The sequence below is a fragment of the Takifugu rubripes genome, chromosome 19 (assembly GCF_901000725.2).
Source record: "Takifugu rubripes chromosome 19, fTakRub1.2, whole genome shotgun sequence".
NCBI classification, from domain to species: Eukaryota; Metazoa; Chordata; class Actinopteri; order Tetraodontiformes; family Tetraodontidae; genus Takifugu; species Takifugu rubripes.
Genome location: NC_042303.1, coordinates 7,710,325 through 7,722,321, shown reverse-complemented (window position 1 = coordinate 7,722,321; position 11,997 = coordinate 7,710,325). Strand labels below are relative to the sequence as shown.

Genomic DNA, 11,997 nt, shown 5'->3' with positions numbered 1-11,997 from the left:
ATGCATCTGTTACTATTTCTCTGTTCTTATTTATTCTTATTCATTTATTATTCATTATCAATCTTTATTTTGCACCTGCATGTTTAAAATAAAAAAGTTATCATATCATTTCTGCCCCCTTGAATACGGTAGTGTTATAAACTGATGAACAGTATAGAAAGTTTTGGCTTGTTTAATAGACTGGAAATTCTTTCCCCAGGAACCAGACAGTCTTTTGAGAGACAAACACTTATTCTTTGACTGCATAGAGATTCTTTAAATTGTTGCCCAAAAGGAACCAGAGTCAAAGTCTTCTGAAATGTTGTGACAACGTGACAGATCCTTGCTCAAGGGTGCGTAATGATGAGATAAAATCTGAAATCAAAATGATTCCAACTATATAGGCAACAGCATAACATCAGTAAGACTGAAAAAGCATTATCTAACCATTTATATGGGGGAGGGGTAGACTTTTCTTTTCATTTTATTTCCATTCCTGTGTAAACAGCATATTGTTTGTTATACATAGCTTTAAAAAGAATAGCTAAGGAAGTAAAGGGGTAAATTTGGAGAGTTGAATTCCAAAATCAAGTCGATGCTAAACATGAGTGAGTTAAAAGAGAGCTCCTATTCCGGGAAACAAAAAAGAATCCAGTTTATTAACACTACGGAAAGAGAAATGGTTTGGTTTTTTTTAACAAAAAGACCCAGAGACACAAGGGAACAATAGGAGGCGAAGAGTCCACCCAACAAAAGAATGCTTAAGGTACTAATTCTCTGTAAAAGCCCATCATTCGGCTTACACAACACCTCTGAAGGCTTTCGCCACATCGGTGCTGCAGCCTTTTATTTAAACGCTTGTCAGTCCAAACAGTCTGGGGAACCCAGCAGATGATGTACCTCCAGCAGATTATGTACACAACTACATGACAACCTTCTAAGAGGAGCATAATTAGGTATTCTACTATAGAACAAGATTTGATCAGGGCACATGCATGAACAATAGCAAATACAGGACAGATGTTCTTAAACAATAAATCCGTTGCTTTTGTTTACTTTACTATGACTGTATTTTCATTTGATTTTAATCCTGAAAAGGGGTTACTTCACGTGTCCCCTTCATAAACTTAAAAACATGTTACCTGAGATACAAAGGTCTAATTTTTTACTTTTTAGTTCTGAACGCCAGTCTTTGACCCCTTCCTGTGCAGCGATTCGTCCTGAAATCGGCTTTTTATCACCGCAGCGTGACTTTACTGCCCCGCTTATCTACATGACTGAGCAGATCGTGCAAAACATCATGTGTTGTTGTGCACCGTTGGAGCCTATTTTCGCAGAGTTCTTTTAAACTGATATCTGGTTTGGACAGGAACTTTTATCTGGCGTTTGTCGCTTCAGCTCTATGCAAACTTTGCCTGTAAGAGTGGGCCAGCCAGCTGAACAACCTACGGAAACTGGTTCTGCCTGCAGCACCACTCCAGAGCAGTCACACAGAAAGTCACACAGACTGAAAATCTTCCTCCACAGACTGTGATTTTACAGGTGACGGGGCTTACGGCAATGATAATATTTCACTCCTATCAGGAAGTGTCTCTCACAGGTTTTTTCCCCTTTTGATTTGTGCAAATCCTGCAGGAGGAAGAGAAGTTTAAGGAAACAAAAGCATTAACATTTCAGGACCTGTATGAAAAAACACCCTATAATAAAGGGGCATAGAGCAGAGTACACGCACGCTCACGCCCGCGTAAAAGCTTTAAAAACGTGGCAATATTGTCAAAGTGCCCCTTTACTGCCCCCTTCTGGTGGAATCTCGTAACGGCTCTTATGATCTACTGCTACTGAATTAAGAGAAACACACCATAATGTAAAAAATAAAAACTTCCAGCCACAGTTGATGAGACGGGTCATACAGAAAATGCGTTTATTGTTAATACAGCAGGAGTTTGTTCGTCGTATTACATCAAATTATATCTCCTTGCGCTCATTGAAAGATCTTCAACATTTTGAAATCTATTGGTGTCACTACAGAATGAGTCAACGGAAGTCCTTCATTTTTTTTTGTTGGTTTGTTTTTTTTGCACAGATTATCATGTTTTCCCCACAGACACAGTCTACATTGAAGTTTATTCACACCCCCAGAGAAAAACCAAAAAGAATACCATTCTACCACCAAACACAAACCTTGGTCTATTCATCCTGAATTGTGGTGCAAAACCCGCCTTTTCAAGGGCATAGAGAAATAAATATCTAACCAATTATGCAAGTCATTCTCTATAGATAAATATATGTGGCTAGAAATCATAAAGAAGCTGAGAAATGAAACTCATCACTATATATAAGGCCACAAAACCCCAAATGATTTAACACACGATAGCTGAATCTGGACAGTACACTGTTATACGTCTTAAAGTGGATTTACAGTCAGTCATATTGTCATTGGTAAGTGAGTGGATTTAAATACGTATGGCACAAAGAAACGCTTGAACTGACAGACGTTTGTTGATTCTGCTGGTATCAGTCGTGACGCTGTAACTCGCCAACTGTCAACTGACAAATCACTGAAATAAAAGAACCATCAATGACATATTTAGCATAATTTCACCAAAAACTAATTCCTGAAGAGAATTACCAGCTGCACTTTTCACCCAATACGCATTCAATACAGACAGGATAATCTGAAGCAGTTGGAGTACTCATGCGCGGGTGAACCTATGGACCGCTTACACATCCAAAGGCCATAACTACGCCGTATTTTGACGCGGGACTACATGCAGAAAAAGGCGGGTCGGTTCCTCTGCTGAGAATGACCCCAGAACAAATGAGGGCTGTTAGAGAGAAACCTCAAACCCAGCCTCAGCAGTTAGGACGGAGACGAACGCGGCGATGTCGGGGAGCTTTCGCCGGCATCCGTTAGCGGTGACGCCTTTTTTTTAAGAACGCGTCTTTATGCGCACAGGGGTCAGATTAAGAATGTCTAGGCCACTTCTCATGCAGTATCAAAGAGCCTCAGCGTTGCTCACAAATGACAGGGGATGAGGAAGCTGTGATTGTTCCCAAAGGTAGTTCTGATGCCCCCGCAGGGGGGGACGGGAGAGAGGGACCAACGGGAAGTGCAACTGACACAGGACGCTTCTTTACATGGATGACAGACAGCTGAGAGACGCCTCTACAAACAGGAAGGTGAACCATGAGTCGGGATTTCTAACAGCTCCTACATCCGCTTCTGTTCAATCTGATGTGCGTCTGCGTGTGGATGTATGACATTAAACATGAAGTGTCTGGTTTCAACAACCACCCAAAGCAAACTTAACTGACAGGAAATCAAAGTCCAATAATCGCCCCCAAAACCAGAATCCCGCTTCAATCTACCAATCCACACCCTCATTTCCCAAAAACAAAGAAAAATGTGGCGCTCCGGCTGCTTATTTCTTGTTCTTCAGTTGATTGGCCAGCCAATCAAGACCCTCATAGAGACCGTCGCCGCTGGTGGCGCACGTGGCCTGGATGTACCAGTTGCGGTGACGCAGGGAATGCAGGCCCAGCTTGTCTGTGATCTCGGCAGCGTTCATGGCGTTCGGTAAGTCCTGACGAACGGGAGGGAGTAGAGATTAACAAAGAGCAGAGGACGGAAACAAACAGTCGGCAGGCTGATCTTTCCTGGCACCCTGACATTAAAGGGATGGTCTGAGGTCGCCTCGCTGGCTACAACAGGTCACCGCAGGTTTGGTTTTGGTTGCTCTGCTTTCTCACCTGTTTATTAGCAAAGACCAGGAGGACTGCGTCTCTCAGCTCATCTTCGGCCAGCATCCTCATCAGCTCCTCCCTAGCTTCGTTGACGCGCTCTCGGTCGTTGCTGTCCACCACAAAGATGAGCCCTAAAGGTAGCACAGCAGGAGGAGCGAGTCAAAGGTTCCGTTTCTTTAGAAGAGCGGAGCCTGGTGTCTCCATTAGCTCCACTCACCCTGCGTGTTTTGAAAGTAGTGTCTCCAGAGGGGACGGATCTTGTCCTGCCCACCCACATCCCACACAGTGAAGCTGATGTTCTTGTACTCCACCGTCTCCACGTTAAACCCTGACAACAGGTGAGGGAACGCAACATGTGAAATCAGCGCCCCAGCACGCCGGCATGTGTTTGATTTTCACTCAGTACGTACCGATGGTTGGGATGGTGGTGACTATTTCCCCCAGTTTCAGCTTGTAGAGGATCGTCGTTTTCCCCGCAGCATCAAGTCCCACCATTAAGATCCTCATCTCCTTCTTTCCTATCAGGCTTTTCAGCAAATTCCCAAAAATGTTCCCCATGGTTCAGACGAAGTTCTTAAATTTCAGCGGGTGTAATCCTGACTCTAGCCGGCGCTCTGTCGAGGTTCCGCAGTCCTACACGGGCCGTTTATAAAAAGCTGAAGAGAAAGACAGCGGCAATCCTTTCAGAATCATGTGTGATCATTTGTGCGCGCACAAGAACAGGTGGGAACTACAGCATTTAACCCCACAGACATCATCCTAGAGAGCGAAAGGAATGCAGATCAGTGCCATGACTTCAGGCGACAGCACAATCTGTTGCCATGTGCATCCCCCCACCCCCCCAACACACACACACACACACACACACATACACACACTTCAAACAATTGCTTGTTTGAAAAAAAATACAAGCCCTCCGAGCAAATATATCATGTCCTATATTACATCGACCAGAGCCTAAACACATTCAGTAAAACCGCCGCACGAAAATCCCTCGACTGACACACGCACGCACACACACACGCACACACGCACGCACAGACACGCACACGCACACACACGTCCAAAGCGGACGGGTATTCTAAGATGTATAGGTGTAAAGATATTGGTGTAAATGTGACTAAACCTTAATTATCCACCTCCGCTCTTTAGCTCATTACAAGCCAGGTGATCTGATTCGTTGTCCATGTTGTCCCATCTAAACAATTCCTCTGTTTTTCGGGACTGAACCAGTCCAATAAAGACTGGAGACCATATGTTGGATGAGTTTTAGGAGAAAATTGCCGTTTTGTTCAGAAAGCGCTGCTAAAGAGAAGGCGAGCTCTGTCCATGGTGCTGAATGGTGGCAGCGGCTCCTGTCCTGATGGACAAACGTGTCTCCAGATACTGTCTTTCTCTGTGGACATTTGTCTCCGAGCAGGGCCTGATAATGTAACAGTTCAGTGACTCAGGTTACATTAGCAGCGGGGGATGCTGCGGTAGGTTATTACGCTCGTCAATAGCCGTCAATGCTGCTCGATTGTCGCCTTTTATTACAGAAAACGGAGCTATTTGATCCTTTCGGAGCCGCCATGGCCCCGTATTTCTGTCTCATTCGGTGCAAATTGCGAAAAAAAAGACGCAGCCGACTGCTAACGGATGTGCCGTCCCCGTCCACCCTTTTCATCCGTTCGTCACCTGGGCACCACGAAAGCAGCCGACCGAAACCCCCGAAGCCCAGCTGCTGCTGCACAAGGGCAATAAACCGACGATTGCCTAATAATTAAGTCCTTTAATACGTTTAGGCTAAATTGCCTTTGCGCGCAGTGTTGTCACTTACCTCAGTCGTGGGGTCCTCTTTGATAAAAGCCTCACGCCGTCTTCGCAGCAGCAATTTAGTTCTCGCGAGAAAAGACGTAAACGCCAGAAGCGGAGTTTAGAATGACGACTACACGTTTACCGAAACACATCTAGCAAAGCAAGCAAAATAATTATGTGTAGGATACTAGTTCCATTTATTGATATTCTTTATATTCTCTATTCTTATTTATATTCTCCCAGATTACTTCCTAGAGGCCAGAAGATTGTAAGATGTGCCATGGCCAGAGGAATAGATCAAATGTCCTAACCAGCCTCTTTTCATGGCTTTCCAACATAAGACAATAAGAATTATATAGAAGTTCAGATGGTTGAGTGTCAGTTTGATTAAATGAGTAAACAATGCCCAATTTTCCACAGCCAACATAAGTCAAGAACAAACTGATACATCAAGGCAACTCTTGATTTTGACCACACATTGAAAAATGAAGGTTCATAAGTTTCTTTGATCATTGAGCTTTTATCTCATTGAAGGCAATATAGGTTTTGCCACATTTTTCCCAACTTACCAATTTAGGATTTGCATAATACAAAATAAGCTTTTGTCTTATTCTCAGGACAGTCTAGCTTTGGTTTTTACCATTAGAAGAGAGAATATGGCACATTCAAAAACTCAGACAGGAAGAAATCCATCAAAGTCATTTTTAAAGAGTAAGTGGACTCCAAATGATTCTATCTTAAACATGGAACAGTGCTCATAATTGGCCAACAAAATGACAATAAATGATGTGAATACAGGCTTAGGAGGTGATTTTCAATTGAATGACCTCCATTAAAGGAAGACAACCCAGATTTCTCTCTCCAAATGCCTTGATTCTTTATTCAGAATCAGTCTATAATCGACCTCCTCAATCAGCCATCCTTTCAGCAAGGTTTTTGTGTGATAAAATGACCTGCTTGGCGGAGGCCTGCACTCACCGAGTGCTTTTTCCCGTAGATGTTAATCAGAACTAAATGTTTTCTCTCCTATGTCTCATGTAAAGTTGGAGATATTCTTTCTAGCGAATCATGCCAGTACTGCGTGTTGGAGCTAATGGGCAGCGGTGTCTACGGTCAGGTGGCCAAATGCCTGAACAAAACGACCAAAGAGATGGTGGCAGTGAAGGTCTTCTGCAACACTGGAGGAATCCATGAAGCAAGATGGGAGGTACACATGGGAAACACACCTGTTGGATCTCTGAGCAGAGCGTGTTGTGTTCTGACGTGTTCGCTGTCTCTTCTCCTAAGCTGCACTTCTTAAGGAAAATCCGCCACTTCAATCACCCAAACCTGGTCCGATTCATTGAGGAATTTAAGTACAAGGGAATTCCTTGTTTGGTGTTGGAGATATTACACAACGATATGTTCCGTACTGTGAAAAACCAGGAATGGGAAGTGCAGCTAAATAAAATAAGGCTGATTGCAAAGCAGGTGCGTATAGTTGTAAATTGAATTCTAAAACCTCCGAGACCTCCTCTCTCCCGAGACCCACCTAAAATATATATGACGTTCATTTTAGGTGCATGTGAAATCATATTTGTTGTCTTTGTCTGCAGCTGTTTATGGCTATGAACGCGCTCAGTGAGGCCGGTATTGTGCACTGCGACCTCAAACCGGACAACATCATGTTTGTCAGCAAGGAGCAAAGGAAAATTAAGCTGATAGACTTTGGTCTGTCCTTACTGAGCTCCAGAGTCAGGCCAGGGGTGATGCTGCAGGCGACTTCATACAGGGCTCCAGAGATACTCCTCGGCCTGCCTTTCGACCACGGCATCGACTTGTGGGGAACGGGCTGCATTTTAGCTTTCCTTTACCTCCGTTGCAATCTCTTCCGCGCTAGATTTGGATATGAAACCGTAAACAGATCCCCGAGAGTCCATCGCCATCTTCTATCAGTACATCATTTCTGAGTGTCTTTTTACCCACAGGTGAGACAGGTAGTCCAGCTGCTGGGTCAGCCTGAGGACCACTTGCTCTGTCAAGGAATATACACCAGGAAATACTTCTTGGAGGAGGAGGGAGGTGACGGTCCAACATGGAGGCTGAAGGTTGAGCAGTCTCCTTCTTTCATGTCTAATTTACTCTATATGTTGTCCAAACAAAAGCACAACAAAACACATACCTAAAATAAACACTTGCATAAATGAACTTAGTAATTTACTAGTTACTGTTTTTGTCCCGTTAGACACCTGAAGAGTACATGTCAGGTACTCATGAGAAGATTCGGACGGACATCAGGAATTGCAAATACCAATGTTTGGATGACTTGGTTCATGTGAGCAGTTCGATGGTTTATGAGCAGAATCGCTCCACTGCATGTTGACTGTCTCTCTGAAAGTGATCCGTTTCCAAACCCAGATTTACCCATTAAGATCCCCTGCTGATCACGAGGACCGACGTCAATTCGTGGACCTTCTGAAGTGCCTGCTGACTGTGAATTCAGAAAAGAGGATCTCGTCCTCGCGTGCACTCCAGCATCCATTTATCATGATGTCTCATCTCCTGGATCCAGGTTATGAGTCCTAGTGAGTGGGCTTGTGTTAGATGAGCAGACGTACGGGTCTGGGAATGAAACAATAATCTTTTGTCTCATGTGGAGCAGCCTCTGCGATTCCATGGAGATGATGAGCTCCTGCAATGAGGAGAACCCCAGCAAACCGAAGCTTCCTAAGTCCTAGGATAGAGACAGGGAGCATCTAGAGGGAGAACATTTGAAGCACCCTGTATTGAAAGGAAGAAGCCCAAAATTAGAGAATGTCAGCAGTCTGCAACACCAGCGAGTTCCAAAATAGTCAGCAAAAAAAGTCGATGAAAGAGACCTGGAAGAAGTTTAAGGCTTTGAGGGTTTCAAGACTGAATTAGTGTTTGAGGTGGACCATAATATATGCACACGCCACACTCTGCTGCCACAAACGAATGGACTTAAAGTAAGTAAATACAGTAAGTATGTAACATGTATTTGTATAGCACATTTACATCCAAAGCGCTTTACAATCAGTGCGAGAAGGAAAACACTTTAAAACAAGTAGAACACATTAAAACACATGAATAAAACACCTGAAGGTTCAGATGTAGGACTGAAGGAACAATTCACACCCTGAGAACTTCACGGCAGGATTCGTTCTGGCTCATGTGGACACTCGGTCATGTTGAGGCAACAGCGGACAGGACCGTTGGCTGCAGAGGGGATGACGGCATTGCCAGGAACGAAGCAGAACCTGACGTGGTCGTGGAACATCTCCGGGATGTTAGCACTTCAGAAGCAATAGCTACAATTTCAAAATGGCATTTTTCTAAAGTTGATTTTGTTAAACTTGCAAAACTATTTTGTAAACCCTGTTGAATGAGCCCAAGTCTGTTCTGTAGGACTTCTACTCAACATCCCATCTTTGTCCAGAACTGATTGTGAGGACAATTGTGATTTGGATGTTACATTGGTGACAATAATCTTGGAATTCCAGGGAGCATGGGAAAAACTTTTATGGATGACAGCACTATGATGGACCTTAATTCTTAAGTGTTAATTGATTTGGTAATTTTTATTTTGAACATGTAAATAAAAATAAAGAAAACAAAACTAGAAATGAAGCCCTTGGAGAGTGGAGACCTCCTCTGAGCAGGTCACTTCCACCTGTAGTAGAGCGTATTTACACACAGGCAGCAGTGCTCCAAGCTTACATCACATAGTAGGTTGCTTTATCAGCACCCTTGGCTTTGATCATCATCTATGGTCTTTAGAAGGTCACTTTGACATTGGCCTTCCCTCTAACAGCAGGATGGCCCATCTGCACCCTCAGTCAGGATAATGTGGATCTGTGTTTAGTGGCTTTTTGAACCATTTCTGTAAGTCTTGGTTTTTATGAGTGCCCTTTACATGGCAAAAGTGCATTTTGCTTAACATCAGGAGCTACAAAAACATATGTGAGCCCACCTAAATAAGTCATTTGTGCTCGACAAAGGCGTGTTGCGGATAAATATTTCCATCACAAATAAAACGCTTTAAATGAAATTTGGAATATTGGAATATTTATATATTATTGGAATATTTCTGGCCGCCGAGCTGGTGGAGGCCCAGCAGCAACGTGGCGTGTCGCTCCCGACAGCGGCAGCAACAGCACGCAGGGCGGTAGCGCCCCCTAGCGTCGCTGCAGACTCCCGCTTCTGCTCGCCTGTGGGATGCTGGCGGAATGTTTGAGGCGGGTTTATTAGCGGAACCCGGGTGCTGGGACAACGTCCACGACCTGCTACTGCTTATCGCTACTGTAGATTAACACCTCAGCATTAGGCACCGCTGAGCCATTTTGGAACGTGCGTCTCTCCGCGTCTCCGTATTTGCAGGAGCGGCTCGCACGGAAGTTACCGGATGGCGGCTCTTTTCAGGGACTTAACAATGAAGACCAGCGTTTTCCTCCTCCTGCTCGCCTGCAGACTCGCACAATGCGAGCCAAACCCGGTGGAGGAGCTGCAGGTGGAGACCCTGGTGAGTAGGACGAGCGTGTCTCCTTCACAGCTGGCCGCAGCTGCAGACACAATAGCGATGAACGCGAGCGTTGACTCTCAACTCTTCTGACCTAAAGGTGAAACCAGAAACTTGCTCGGTACTTTCAACGATGGGCGACTCGCTGCGAATCCATTACACGGTAAGACAGAAACGAAAGCATGTTTGGTTTGTTTCTTTTTTTCCCCTCCACCACCAGGCTGCGCGCAGCTGGAACGCAGTCCGCCATGCGCGCCTTTTCTGCCAGGCTGTGCAGCCAGGGGTTGTCCATGTGGCACCGTCTGCTCCGTGCGCGCACGCCACAACTCTGTTCGACTGATCAGCGGCTAATGTCGGTCGGGGTGCGTGCGGGGTTCGTTTAGGGGTCCGCGGTTTAATGCGGGTTATCAGCGTTTTTTTATCTCCCGTGTGAGAAGATCGCCTGTGACTCCCGTGGAGAGGACGGGGCGGTGCAACACGTCAGCAGTCACGGCTCCCAACAGCGGGGCAGAACCCCAGTTCACCCAGTCAAGCTCTGTGAACTGGACACATGTCCAGACATTATGAGTAGTCAAATATGCCAATATGAAGGACAACTAAGCCTGTGTGGTAAACTTGTGATATTTATTTAAATACGTTTTATTTCCAGGGTAAACTGGTGGACGGGAAAGTGTTTGACTCCTCGTTATCCAGAGACACGCTTCTGGTTGAGCTGGGGAAAAGGACAGTCATCGCAGGTCATTGACAGTTCCGAAGCCATGTGTTTATTTTTATTTGCATGCAGTTGACAGGCGATTGTGTCTCTCTGTTTTCCTCACCAGGCCTGGAACAAAGTTTGATTGGCGTTTGTGAAGGGTAAGTGGGGGAAGGCAGAGGAGATGAACTCATTATTGAAATGTTTTCTTGCAAAATATGTAATTTATTTTCGCTTCCTCTCCTGAAGTCAAAAAATCAAAGCCGTTATTCCACCTCATCTGGCCTATGGGAAAAAAGGTTACCCTCCTACAATTCCAGGTACTGAATATGCAATTTATTTATTTATTTAAAAAAAAAAAAAATTATCCAAATACACCATGGCCCCACACACCTGCCATTTCTATATCAGCAGTTTGACAGGTGTATGATGAATCATCCCACCCTCCTTTTTCAAGTATTCAATTAAAGACCTCCCAGTCTATAATAATATATGTTGGATATTTAACACTTGAGGCCTGGAAGCCTGCAAATCGATCAGAGAATATAATCGGTTGTTATTGATGGATTTTTTGGGTCTTTTTCACTTAAACGTGGGAACAACTGTTGTAAAACCTGACAAAAAGTACTGTCATAATTACTTGATTGTAGGATTTGCGCGAGCACATTTCCTCGTGTTAAAGCTGAGCTCTCTCCAGGCGACGCTGTTCTGGAGTTCGAGGTGGAGGTGGTTTCCCTGATGCCACAGACGCCCTGGCAGAAAATGATCAATGACGTTTTACCGCTGGTGTGTCTGGTCTTGGTTCCCACTCTTCTCGCTCTGGTGGGACTTTATCTCTACAAGAAGGCTAATGCTCAGAAATCTGGCAAAAAGAAAGCAAAAGATAAGAAGAGCAAGAAAAAATGAGGGGAAAAAAGAATAATTTAAATAAATTTTTTAAAAATTCTGTTTTGCCTTATTTGTCTTTATTAATCTTGCATTCACACACATATTAAATAAAATATTGCATTAACATTTTAGATGGTTTTTGTGCTGCACTGATTACGTGTATTTATGGAATTTTGAACATTTTAATTTCATTTGTTCCTGGTGATAAAAAGATATAAAATGTATTTCAGTTAGATTTATGATTTTAAAAAGTCTTATCGTTTAAACAGAAACAAAGGGATGTATATACCTTTTTGATATATTTTCGTTTAAAGTGCTGATTAAAATCAAAGATTTTAACTATGGTTTTAAAAGTAGTTAACACCGTTTTCGACGATTT

At 44.0% G+C, this 11,997-nt stretch overlaps 3 protein-coding genes across 3 annotated transcripts; 2 read left to right on the top strand and 1 right to left on the bottom strand.

The window, feature by feature from the left end:
* Positions 1-1,874: 1,874 nt before the first annotated feature.
* arf3b (ADP-ribosylation factor 3b) lies at positions 1,875-5,628 on the bottom strand. Its single transcript, XM_003973179.3, has 5 exons — positions 5,543-5,628; positions 4,134-4,379; positions 3,941-4,051; positions 3,730-3,854; positions 1,875-3,563 (listed from the first exon to the last, which is right to left on the bottom strand). Exons 2-5 carry the CDS (start codon positions 4,279-4,281, stop codon positions 3,402-3,404), a joined length of 546 nt encoding a protein of 181 aa, XP_003973228.1. The 5' UTR covers positions 4,282-4,379; positions 5,543-5,628; the 3' UTR covers positions 1,875-3,401.
* Positions 5,629-7,127: 1,499 nt separating this feature from the next.
* On the top strand, positions 7,128-8,907 carry LOC115246985 (homeodomain-interacting protein kinase 2-like). The gene is made up of 6 exons (XM_029827193.1): positions 7,128-7,415; positions 7,488-7,607; positions 7,745-7,834; positions 7,918-8,084; positions 8,162-8,486; positions 8,629-8,907. The coding sequence occupies exons 1-5, from the start codon at positions 7,128-7,130 to the stop codon at positions 8,235-8,237; spliced, it is 741 nt and encodes a 246-aa protein (XP_029683053.1). The 3' UTR covers positions 8,238-8,486; positions 8,629-8,907.
* An 819-nt stretch (positions 8,908-9,726) lies between these two features.
* Positions 9,727-11,676, top strand: fkbp11 (FKBP prolyl isomerase 11). The gene is made up of 6 exons (XM_003973180.3): positions 9,727-10,039; positions 10,137-10,199; positions 10,686-10,773; positions 10,858-10,891; positions 10,980-11,050; positions 11,428-11,676. Exons 1-6 carry the CDS (start codon positions 9,923-9,925, stop codon positions 11,634-11,636), a joined length of 582 nt encoding a protein of 193 aa, XP_003973229.2. The 5' UTR covers positions 9,727-9,922; the 3' UTR covers positions 11,637-11,676.
* The last annotated feature ends 321 nt before the right edge of the window (positions 11,677-11,997 follow it).